This window comes from Fundulus heteroclitus, chromosome 22 (assembly GCF_011125445.2).
Source record: "Fundulus heteroclitus isolate FHET01 chromosome 22, MU-UCD_Fhet_4.1, whole genome shotgun sequence".
Taxonomy (NCBI): domain Eukaryota; kingdom Metazoa; phylum Chordata; class Actinopteri; order Cyprinodontiformes; family Fundulidae; genus Fundulus; species Fundulus heteroclitus.
Genome location: NC_046382.1, coordinates 9,891,942 through 9,904,873, shown reverse-complemented (window position 1 = coordinate 9,904,873; position 12,932 = coordinate 9,891,942). Strand labels below are relative to the sequence as shown.

Sequence of the window (12,932 nt, the reverse complement as noted above, 5' to 3'; positions counted from 1 at the left end):
AGCGTTGATGAGGGTTGTAATACAGACAGGCAGATTAGTTAATTGGATGCATCGCTATTTGGCTCTGCTCTGTCTTCACTGCTTTTCTGCAAACAGCTCCGCTACACACTGATGAACATGGCTTAAAGGTGCTAACAGAACCACATCATCAGCAAAAAAGCATATATTAGACACTGATGTCCCTATTAGATACGTTACTCTAAATGACCATACCACAAGATCCTGTCCATGTAAACAAAACTGGCAACAAGAAAGCAGCTCAGATGGACAGGGCGACAGGCTTTACTATTCATCCAGAACTCAGGCACAGCTCTCGCTTTGGGCATACAAGGTCCATGAAATTATCCCAGCTTCCTATACCCCACAGCACCCCTAGAACGCTGTCTTGTGCATAGCAACTTAAGCTAAACATCAAGTCCGCTATTTTAAAGCCAGAACGAGTTAAAAAAAAAAATCTCAATGTTTAAGAAGGCACAATCTTAAAAGTCAGTCTTTGTGCTTTCTAAATTCCCATCTAGGGGTATTTTAAGTGTTTTTCATTTTGTCTTAATTTTTTTTTTTTTACATGCGTTGCTAAGGAAACCGGATTGGGTTATCTTCACACATGGCATTGAGTTTTACCACTGGTTTCATCACTTCACTGTTTGCTGGTTTAAGTCTTTAAAAAAAAAAAAAAAATCTTATTTCTGTTGAAAGACGATTTAAAAAAAGACAAAATGAGACACTAATCTGTGAAGATAGACATAATATAGCCTACTATGTGGAATAATTTAAAGATCAGCATGGAATTCTGTTACATGGCCAAAGTCAGTTTTTATTACAATTTCTCTTGCCTGTGTGTTCAAATTAAGTATCCACCCATGTCTGTTTGAACTTTAGATTACATCTGTGCTTACCCTTGAGGCTATGAGTGTACATTACAATGCACTTGCCTTCCAAGCAAAAGAAGAAAAAAAGAACCACTATTTTCAGCAGATTGTAATTAGAAGATCACTACATTGAAACGTTCAGAGCATAGCGGGCTCATACTAAAAGTTTAAAATCTCATAAGCAACATTATGTAAATGATTTGATGAATGTCTGCGCAGAAGCATAAATGTTTCTAATGAGCCCGCAGGGAACTGCTCCACAATGATGCAGTGTTACTGTGGATGTAGGTCAGGGCTTTGTGTGTGGCTTGTGTGCGGCCCTTTTCATCCGATTTTCAGTTTGTGAAAATCAGACGAATAAGAGTTATTTACACTGTTTTTTTTTCCTGTATTTTCTTGATGATTTTATTTGAAAACTGAACTAGCCACTCTGCTCTTCTTATTTTTTTATTTTTTTTTTCACGGTTTAACAGGTCAGTAATGTGTGATTGTGATATGTCAGAAAAAAATATCTTGTGTACAATAATGTACTTTTTGTGCAAGGAGACAGGGGCAGGAGGAGAGGTGAAGTGAGACTTGGTGGTTGGGGTTTAGTACGGTCAGTATTCCTCTGTACATTTCCCAGCATTTAGTGAGTTGGCACATGCTCAGCAATGATGTAACTGTTCTCCCTGCAGACAGATCATTGTTAGAGAGAAGTGGAGGCACATAGTGTACCATACGGGCATCTTCTCATGTGCCTTCTTGATTTTGCTGCCCCTTAGGATCGTTGTGTTTATCATTACTCCCCTCTTTTCGACTTTGCCCAATACCACGTTGTTTAATTAGCCATCATTTGTTCATCAGTTTGCACGTGAAGGTCTCCCAGGACGTTAGCCTTTTCACTCTCAACCACTGTGGGTTTTGTGTGCTACACCTTGACAGCAGTACTTCCAGCTCAAACTCATCACAGATCTGCCTGTACACCATTATGGTCTCTTGATTATGGCAATCCATATACTTTTACCTGCTGATATCTTACTTCCAGCTATTGTGTTTCAGGGATATATTTTTACAGCCTGCATCATGGGTCCTCTCTGATGTGGTAGACCCCCCTTGATTCCTCTTGTGCTGAGAGCCTGTTCCTGTGCTGCCACGATTAGTACCTCTGTGGTGCCAACCCTCTCTGGCTAGGTCCGGGACATCTCGATATCTGCCAATTCCTGAATCTGTCCTATGTACCATGCAGGTCTCTCCATGGTTAAAGTAGTCTAGTAGTCTTCACACACTGGGTTTCTGTGTCATTTATCTAAAGGTTTTGGCATACACTCTCTGGGTGCTGGACTTTTGGTAAAACCTGCCACGCATTGCCTAGAGCTTCCATGTCTAGACATCAGTGGCTTCTAACTCTTTCTTTGGGTTGGCTATTATTAGTGAGATATCCGATGACAGGATTGAAACGTTGGGCTTATTATTTACCCGACTTTTCAGTATCTGCCTTGCTCACTCTCAGTACTTGGTAGTGGCTGACTTCTTCATTTCATCAGGACCACTAATGTGACCTTTAACAATAACACTTTAACTCACTAATTAAATAATTTACTTTTCAGTCCCAAAATCATTAGCTAAAATGTTCCTTCTAGTTTCCATATTGCTGACAATACCATCAAAAAGTGGTTTGTGGCATGTGGTAAACAACAGATGAACAACTGGTGAAATGATGGCTTGTTCACAACTATCGAGTCCTTAACGAGATTTTTTTCTAAAGCCAGTTTTCAGTTCTGCGCCTTCCACAGTCTACACATGCAGTTTCTTATCTGATATTCTGAAGTGGAAATAATTAAACGACATGCTTTAAAAATGCATAAAGAAGGGAGACTATGACTAAACACAATTTTACTGATAAGAGGTAAACCATGATTTTGGTCTTATCTTTGGTTTACTGTTATATAATTTCTGGTGCTATAAATACCTGTAGTCATGCTTCATGGTCATATGCTCTGCTGAAATGCCCTAGTTTAGGAAACGTTGAGAGATGGATATTTTGAAATTGATTTACTGTCTCATAGTGTTGTTGCTTTCTTTGCAACTTATACCTTAAATCGTTCTACAATTGTGTAAGGAAACACGTTCTCCATAGCCCTAACACTTAAGTTGATGGGCTATATCCTTGCCTTCATTTGCCTTTATTGTCATATCCATTTAGTTATCCAGCATATCATATTAAATCGTCATTGAATTACCTAAGATGGGAGTAAGTAGAAGACGCTATCTGAGGACATGCCTGGACTTCATAATTGTTGAGATTGATAGCAGAGAACAAGTATTGCCCTGTAAATATGTCAGTTTAAAGCAGCTGGCCCCAGGTGTTTTCAGCTACTTCCTTTATCGTTTCTAAGATATTTCATAGTGAACACAGACGTTGATGGGTATTCTGGTGACTGCTGGAGTCTTTGAGCAATACCAGAAACTCAAAAGCATTACCACCAGGTTTAGTCTTTGATTCACAAATCAGTATGTACATGATGTGTTTAGAATATATAAATTTCGCATTGCAATGAAAAATGTCTCCATACTTCTTCAGATAAAAGAACGCTAGATGCTCTGAACTGTTGAATTCCAAAATTGACCTTGGATGGTTTGGAAAAATAAGGAGATTTTGTTTAAAGCTAAGTTGATACTCAGATGAAAGTGTCTTTAGGGTCAAATATTATATTTAGAGGCATAAACCCAAAAAATCATGAAATTCTGGAACATAAATTAATTTTTTTTAAACTTTCCATTGTTTTTCAAAGTGAATAAGTAGTGTTAATTAGCACCTTTTCAAAACATAAATCACTGTTTGAGTCACAAACATAAATCACTTTATTTATGTATGATAATTTTTCATGTGCACTAGCCCTGTCTTGAATCTTGTCACGTTATGCCTTTTTCATTTCAGTTTATTTATATAACGGCACTTCACAACACATGTCATCTCAAGGCACTTTAGAGTCAAGTAAATTGAATCATACAGATTATTTGAAAAAAAATTGCATTGAGTCATTGACTTACAGCATTCACTACTCTTAGATGAGCATGTAGCAGTTGCTTTAAATTTGTCGTTGACTTTGCAGCTAATAAACTCTGAGCTGTTTTTTCAAGTCTAGAGGATGAAAAAGAGCATATACAGTTAGTTTTAGGAAAGGTTATGCAATCGCTTCGTCAATTTCTTCCGTTTCAGCTCTCCTGATTCAGAATGTGAAGCAAGTCCGGTGTCAGCGTCCTAATGAACATGTACTTCCACAGCAGAGTGCTGTAACAGCTGCGGTTCAGTTCTTGGATTACCCATCCAAGAACTGAACCGCGGCTTCCATAGAGCGCTGCCTTTAACTCTGTGGAAAGAGACACATTTGGGGAGGGAGAGGAAAAAAAAAGGCATATTTCACAATTTATCCTTAAAGGGGACAGTTTGAGATATCAAAAAACCTCAGCACGAGAAAAGCACATATGATGAGACAACATTTATGCAGAGGGTTTGCATTGGAGACGTGTTGCATGTAAGTCCATGTAGATTATGGGCGTCAGTTGTGTGTGTGTGTGACTGAATGTGTGCAATTTGTCCATGAACACTGTCCAGAGGCCATTGTCCTTGATATGATTGAAAGTTTATCAACCGGCACCACAGTTATGAACGCATCCACAGGTGTCCGCGGGGGAGGAGGGAGTGGGGAGCAGGGAGAGTAGTTCTGGGCCCTCTCGCCATAACATCCATGGGAGTTTTAGAAAGGTGGGGAAGCCTAATCCAAATACACTTTTTGTTTTGAGAAGAAAGCTGCACACATTTTCCTCAGCTTTAAGTCCTTTGTGGCTTGCTCCACGTGGCGAATCCAATATTCCAAATTTGTTCGTCTTTTTCCGCGTTTCACATCCAGATTTATCCCATCTCTCCTCTGAGTTCAACCACCACAGCCAGCCTGCGTTCCATCGTATCCAACTTACGGTTATGCTCGTTCACAGCCTTAGTGATCACAACAAATGCGGCCTGACTGCACCTGACTTGTGCTTGCATTTTTTTTTTCTTTTACTTTTTTTTTTACATATTTCTTCAATTTGACCCTTTAGGAAGCTACATGGTCGAACACAACTGGAAACAAAAGTTTTTAAAATAATTACATTTGCCCTTTTAGAGACCGCATCTATCCCACAGTGAAATTTGTGTGCTACTGGTTGGGAGACATTGATTTAATGTCTAATTCCATATTTATATAATTACACATATTAACCTTTATACAGTTTAACCAAATTTTTTCATGTTATTTCAAAGTGTAATCCCCGTTTGCAAAACAGTTTTCATCTGCTTGGAAACCTGTAAGTAAAGGTTTTAAAAGGCTCTGATTCAGAGCAATTCACGATTAGTGTAAAACCCGGTAAAATTGTGAAGAGCTGCCTTTGTCTTAAATTAGATAACATACACATTTACACCATGATACACACCCAGACACACTGGGTGCGTAGCCCCTGATGTGATCAAACATTAAAATCGGATCTAGACCCTTTAAAATAATACAAAAGTAAGATTTCTGGCCTCACTTAACTAATTTACTGAACTCTAACAGTTCCTCATGACAGCAGAGTCTTCTGCGTCGTTGGTGCAGTGAATCATAACATTCTCTGGTTCCTGTTTTTTCTCACCTTCTAAACAAGCAGCAGTGGAGATGAGTTCCCATGAGAGATTGGTGCGATTTTATTTGGGATGCCACTGAATAAACAGGTTACCTTTCCTTGTAGATTCACATCATAAACACAATGCAGTGACAAAACATGATATGCTCAGTGTCCTCTGTGCTGCTCGTCTTTCTCTCACTTCCCTTTTTGAGATTTGCACCTTGATGTGGAACTCAAAACTGAATAGATTAGTATAAGAAGTGCCAATGCTGGGACTTGCTGTGTTGATGTGGGCTTTGTGCTCCACTTTCTATCCTCCAACTAAACACACACGTTTCACGTAATTAAATTGTGATTCAAAGGACAGACTGAGCTGTGTTCTTTGGACTTTTGGTGAGCTTTTTGCTGAGTAGTACAGTGGAACTCAAAGGTGAACACACCCCTGTACAATGTAAGATTATATTATGTATTTTAAAAAATTTCTCTACTTTTAATGTGACATATAAAGTCATATCAAAAACATTAGAAATTCTTGAAAAGTTAATTTGTCTAAAACTCAGTTTACTAAGTAAAACATATTATATAGATTAATTACTCAAAGCCTTTTAAAGGCTTTTTGTAATACCTGCTAAAATGGCAATAATGTGTGTGTGTGGGGGGGGGGCGGTCTGCAATAGGCTTGCTGCATATAGCTAATTTTTGAATTTTTGCTATTTTTTATTATTCAGTCTGTATTTGCATGAGGAGGATGCCACATCTTGACTTGGTGGTATTTGCTCAGTATTTCTGGCTGAAGCGCACCAAATATATCAGATTATCTCTTCTCTCCAGCCCTCATCAGGTGACCCCACTGATTTTTGATTAGACGTAGTTCTGGACTGTAACTCGGCTATTTCAAAGCTTTCAATTTCTTAAATAATTTTCTTGGTGGACTTGGATGTAGGCATGGACTTACTGTGGTGATGAAAAATTAGATCTGTATTTATCTTCAGCTTTCTTTGCACAGCCTTCTGCCGTGACCCAAAACCTTAGTTTTGGGTCACGACTTGTACGACTTGTTCGATGTTCATACTTTTTTTTTTTGTTTTCCCAGTTGAATTGTAATGCACGAATATATCCTCAAAGGTAGAAAAGTTTGTAAAACTGTACACATATGGAAGTAATGATGGACAACTTCTCTTCAGGTATAAGAATTTATGAACAGAAATAAATGCTTATCCACACAACACTATTATATAATTTTTACCTGAATTATAAAAAAAATCCTTTAATGAACGCCTCTTCTTTACCAGGCTAGTGAAACCTAACTAAAACTACTAAACAAAATCAAGATTAGAGAAACTAAGGAACCATGTACACAACAGCGGGAGGGTGGTGTGTGGGAAAGAGCCGAAAATGGCTGTTAACAGCCTTCCTCCCAGAATGGATTATTTTATACACTGTATGATATTTTCAACCATTGTCCTCAGATTCAGCTTAAACTGTACGACGGAAACTCAGGGTTTAAAAGTTCACTGCTCTCCATTTCTGTTCTTACTGTACGGCCCGACGCTCTGATGCAACCTGAATGCTCATACTGTACATCTAAAAACCACGTAGGACTCAGCCCCATAGAGAGATGGCGCTACTCAGACTTGTCTTTCAGGAAGCCAAATGTAAACAGTAGAAGAAGAAAAAGACGGAGGTCAATGCTCACTGTTAAATATGTGGCTTACTGGAATGAAACACACTGTTTTGGCAATTCTATGACATTCTCCTCCGTAGTTTGACTCCATGTCACACGCACCGCCGCCATTCTTCTCTCCACTCCTATGTTTTCATCTGAAAAGAAGAAGAAGAATTTCCTTATTTGCCCATGTGCAGTGCGCGAGGTTAGGGGAAATCGACTCATAGCTCTGCTTCAACAGCAGGAGGTGCTCACAATCACCTCACGAGGTCCGATTGAATTTCAAAGATGTTTGACTTTCACCCAACTGTTCGACTCCTGATCAGGAGGAGGTCGTGAGAGGTTAATCGCCCCTCGTTACCCGCTGTATACTACACGATGCAGGATGCACAATGGAGCTGAAACTCGGCCCGAGTTTCAGCAAAAAATCATACAGTGTATGCCCAGCTTTAGGCTTTTTCAGGGATCTCCGCATGGCTTGTGGGGATGCGTAGCTTGGATTCTTCTTGCCTCAGGAACTGCTTCACACGTTGTCCGAGCAGCTTTCCTTCAACAGCTTAAAGAGATCACAAACAGCCGGGTTACAAGGCGGTGGGCTGCTTAGGTTTTGATGTTGATTTCACAGAAAGCAGACTTTACTTAGCTTTGTTCCAGCCTGCGAAGATGTTGGCGTGTCTTGGAACTCCATGCAGGTCCACTGTCGCTTCGTCCCTCCAGTGCAAACCCTGTTCACGGGAGTGGTTTGTGGAAAAGAGAGCGCCTCTCCGGTGCCGTTGGCCTGCAGTGAACAAAAGAGGTCAATAGGGAAGGGGACTAATTGTTTATAGCAGTGGACATCATGCTGTGTCTCATATTATGGCTATCAGATGCATCTGATTTTATAATTATTTTGGCTCAGCCCCTACAATATCAATGCATAAAGTGAATGTAACAAAATAGAGGATTTCTATCCTAAGTGAATAAGTAATTTTAACTTTTTTATGTATTTATTCTATTTAAACTTTAAAGCATGGTGTTGATTCCTGCATATTTGATTGTGGTCTTACCAAGAACAGTTCTTGCTTAAATATGTTACTATTGTAAATTAATTGTGAATTTTGCTTTTAAAGGGCCAACAATACGAACTTTACAGTTGTATCTTATGCCAGCTGTGTTAGATTTGGGGTTTAAACAGCTACCAAATTTATGAAAAGGCAATATTTAAATGGTAATTATTACCGTTGCTTTGTCATCTCTGCCGACTTTTCCTCTTTGTTCAGAATGAGCAAAAATCCTCAAGATTAGTCTCGTTGTTGAATGCTTTCTATTGTCATTGTTTCCCCATCTTTTGTTTAATCAGACATTTTCTGCTGAGATATGAATCTTAATTTCCGAGTAGGACAGATAAGCGTGAGTAATGATCATCCGAAGTCACAGCCAACATTTTAAGCTGCCACATACTCATACAGACACACTCTCACAAGGATCTTTTAAAATGAATTAGACTTTTGAGAGACACACATTGTCTCTGGTGTTTGACTGCATTTATCAGCCTAATCCCAAAATCATCCAAACATCACATAATTAAGTCTTAAAACCAAACCCTCCGGAAATGTTTTTACATTTAATTATGAATGGAAATCCATATACAGATATGGATTACAGATGATCTGCCAGTGCTCGAGCCACAAAACAGACTGTTTGCATTCATGCACTGTGAATTCTCTCCTCTCCTCCAGCGAGGTTATCCTGTCCAATATCGATATGGCCCTCGATGGCAACTGGGAGTGCCTGGTGACCAGTTCCAGAGGAAACGCTTCTCGGCAAATGGAAATAGTTGTAAGGGAGACTTCGGCTCCATACTGCCCTGCAGACAGAGTTTCCAACAACAAGGGCGATTTCAGGTGAGTCACCTTGCAGCCATTTGTTTTTGACATTTTATAATCAGCTTTGTGGACTTTACTTCATTATGATGTTGGTTCATTTACGACAAAACATGTTTTGTCAGCGTTACACATTTCTTACATTATCTGATCAAACTGATACTAACGTTTATATGCTCATATTAGCAGCTGTTTTTTTTTCCAGAAAGCGTTTATACATATATTTAAATAGTATGCTAAAGCTTCATAAATGGTGAACCATTAGACTTATATGTTTATAATTTAACTAATATCATTGATTAAAATATATTTCCTTGTCAGCTGTTAATGGGAAAAGGATCTGTCTAATATACATAATTGAATGCTTTATAAAAGAATCACAATATACTTTTAGAATCTCTTCTAAAAATATATTTTATTGCAAAAAGTGCATGCACACACTTAAACTTAATGGCAAACAGTCATGTTTTCTGACTGTGGGAGGAAGCCAGAGTACCCGGAGGGAATCTCGCATGCATGTGAAAACATGTAAACTACATACAGGAAGAAAATATCTTTATCTGTCATTGCAATGGTACATTCCAACTAAATATGTCTTCTACATCTAACCAACCCTTAGGGAGTAGTGGGCAGCTTTCTTTTTTTTTTTGTTTTTTTTTTTACAGTGCCTGGGGAGCAATCCAGAGCTAAGGTTCTTGCTCAGGAACCCAAAGGCTACGTTTACACTGCAGGTCTTGATGCTCAATTCCGATTTTTTTTTTTTTGCTTAAATCTGATTTTTTTGGACCTGGCCGTTCATACTACTATTAAATGAGACCGCCATCAAACTGCTGTGTGAACGGTTCAAGACCGCAAAGCGATCCACATGCACAAATAACAGGAGGAGACGTCACACAGCAGAGCACCTTTTACAGAAGTGATGGTGAATGTAATTGTTTCTATAAGAATTCCATAAAGATTTGTTGAAAAAAACCTAGAAAGAAAGAAAATGGATACCAGCCGGCATCTCTCCTTGTTATTATTAGAAAGCTGTTGAGCAATGGGAGCCGAAAATACATCATAGCAAGACGAAGTAAGGTAAGAAGAAGAAAGCACAGCTATTAATGGTCTTCTATGGAGCGTTAACTGCTACTTCTACATGTGGATGTGTAGTGAGAGACAGGAAAGTGACGTGAAAGACGGATAAAATGCGATTTGACCGTTCAGACTGCGGAAGCTTTGTAAAAAATCTGATACATATCTAAATTAGTACCACATATAGACGTGGGACAACTCAGATTTTTTTTGCAGGGTGAAAAGATCGGAATTGCGCCAAACACACTGCCATGAGAAAGACGGATATGGGCAAAAAGATTGGATTTGAGTTGAATTTCCCTGCAGTGTGAACGTCGCCATAGTGGCAAGCCGTGGGGTTCAAATCAGGTACTTTCAGCCTTCTTAATGCAAGCATGTTGCTCTAACCACCAGGCCACCACCGGAGGGTAGTGGTGGCCTAGACAGCATGCCCAGATTTGTACCCAGGACCTTCATGCTGCAGAGTAACAGTGCTACCACCTGAACAACCAGGCAGCTGCAAAGAAAGGAAGCTAAGATCCTTCAAGGTTTGCAGCAAGATGATGCATGTCTTCCTTAAGTCTGTTGTTGAGAGAGTCATCTCCTCTGCCATCATCTGTTGGGGCAGCAGCATCAGAGCCAGGGACCTAAAAAGACTCAACAGCCTGATGAAGAAGGCTGGTTCTGTTCTGGGTACGCTTGTGGAACGTCTGGAGACGATGATGCAAAGAAGGATTTTGTATAAAAATCAAGACCATTATGGACAATCCTGAACATCCTCTTCATGACATTGTCATTGGAAAACAGAGTCTCTTCAGTCAAAGGCTTCTACAGATTGGTTGTAAAACGAACCGCCACAGGACATCTTTCCTGCCCATAGCCATCAGCATCTATAATAACTACTTGACCAAATGAGCTACATCAACATTTAATTTACCTCAGGGATGAATAAAGTTTTTTTTAAATTGAATTGAATAGAATTGAAAGCTCTCTTAGTTTTCCTTTTGTAAACAAACAAGTGATTGTAACTGAAAAATAACATTATATGTATCTCCATTTGGATGAGTTTTTCACTTCTTTTTATGTCACCACAATATTTATTGTCATTGTTACTATAAGATGACCTTGTGTGTTTTTGTGTTATCAAGTCTAAAAGCCTTTTTAAACTGTATGCAACCTATTTTCCCCCCACAAACAGGGATCTCTTTTAGCATTAGAACCTCCAGAGATGAAGTTAACTGAGAGTGTTTGCATTTACTAAACCATCAATAAATCCAGGTGTCTAGGTACATGCAGATACGGTATCTGCGAAACCTTTTTTGTCCCACAATGTCCTTTCTTATTACACGGTTATCCTAAAAGAAGGCAGCAATCATAATTTGTGACATTATTGTACAGGACTTTCACATTTCAATTCAGAATCTTCATCTCTCTGACGAGAAATAGCTATTGCCTGTGAAACTTGACTCTAAGCAGTGCATAAAACCTAAACATGTAAAGAAAACACCAAATGACTCCAAATCGATATATAATTGGTAGATAGAGAGAAAGCCTCTGTCTACCTCCATTCCAGCTGCAATGCCCCACCCTCATCCCATTCTCACCTGTTGCCTTGTATGCGCATATTTGCAAAGGGTAATAAACATTAAAACGGCCTCACCTTTTGGATAAACATGTCTAGTGCAGAAGTAAGTAACTCAAAAAAGTTAAACAAGAGACTGCAGAACAATACAGAGAGATATTGCATGACGCCATCCCATAATCCATCTATAAACTACCTTTAGTTCTTCACATCACCATTTGTTTAGTTCTTTCTATTTAAAATAATGAAACTTTGGTTATTGCTCATTTAAATACTACATAAAGGAAAACCAGAAACAGCCTCTTAACTCTGTCCTTTCTACTTTTTCAAGATATTTTAAATAGATTGCAGGTTAAAGATTGTTTAAGGACTCCAAGTCATATTTTTTTTTAAGTCAAATAAGTCATATTTATTAATGTTAGACACCTTTGTACACTTAGAACAACTTCTTGTTAATACAAAGTGTAGTACAATTGGTAAAAGAAAACACAACAATAAATTTTGGTAACATTAAAACTAAATATATGTAAAATAAGCATATTAAAAAACATATAATCGAATGAATAGAAACATCTGTAGTTAAGACGTTTCCAGGTTCTGGGGACCTGGAATAAGCAAAGCCAGAGCGTTCCACAATGTAAGAAATGGGGCGGCTTTAGGTCCCTCACCTCTTTTTAATTTTAAAGCTGGGGCATCCACTCACTGTCCAGATGATGACTGAAAAGGCTTTAGCACACTCACCAAATCATACTCACAGAAAACCAACACAACATAGCAGTCAGTTGTCCCTTGTCTGGGGATGTGTCAATATGTGGGAGAAGGAAATATGAATCAAACCCACAACTTTAAGATTGCTAGACAACTACTCTATCCATTAAACCACAGTCAGACAAGTCAGACTAAGACAAGAAAGTAAGGTGTTCATGTGAATTTCCTTGGAGGGTTTTGAAAACGGTGATTGAAACCTTAAACTGGATGCTTTAAATCCACAGGAAGTCAGTGTGGAGGGACAAGCTATATGCATTTTGGACTATTTTCAGCCGATGACGCGATAACTGATTTAACCCATTGCAGAAAACAATAGTTTAAATGGAATGTTATAAATGCAGAGAAGACTCACTTGGTATCCTTATTAGGAAATCCTCAGACATGAAACATTATGAGGTGGGATCTACTGAGCTTATTTGTATTCCATCTTAAAATATGCTAACTAGCCAGAAAGACTCCCAGATTTCTAACAGAGGGGAGACAGCAGGACCTCCCAACCCCATCTG

General features: G+C 38.8%; 1 protein-coding gene across 1 annotated transcript in view; it reads left to right on the top strand.

Moving 5' to 3' along the window:
- The window catches only part of LOC105921153 (adhesion G protein-coupled receptor A3), a 277,946-nt gene that overhangs the window by 76,016 nt on the left and 188,998 nt on the right, over positions 1 to 12,932 (top strand). Inside the window, exon 8 of the mRNA XM_036126251.1 lies at positions 8,880 to 9,044. Within this exon, the coding sequence (XP_035982144.1) occupies positions 8,880 to 9,044 (165 nt within the window). The remainder of the gene's footprint in view (positions 1 to 8,879; positions 9,045 to 12,932) is intronic.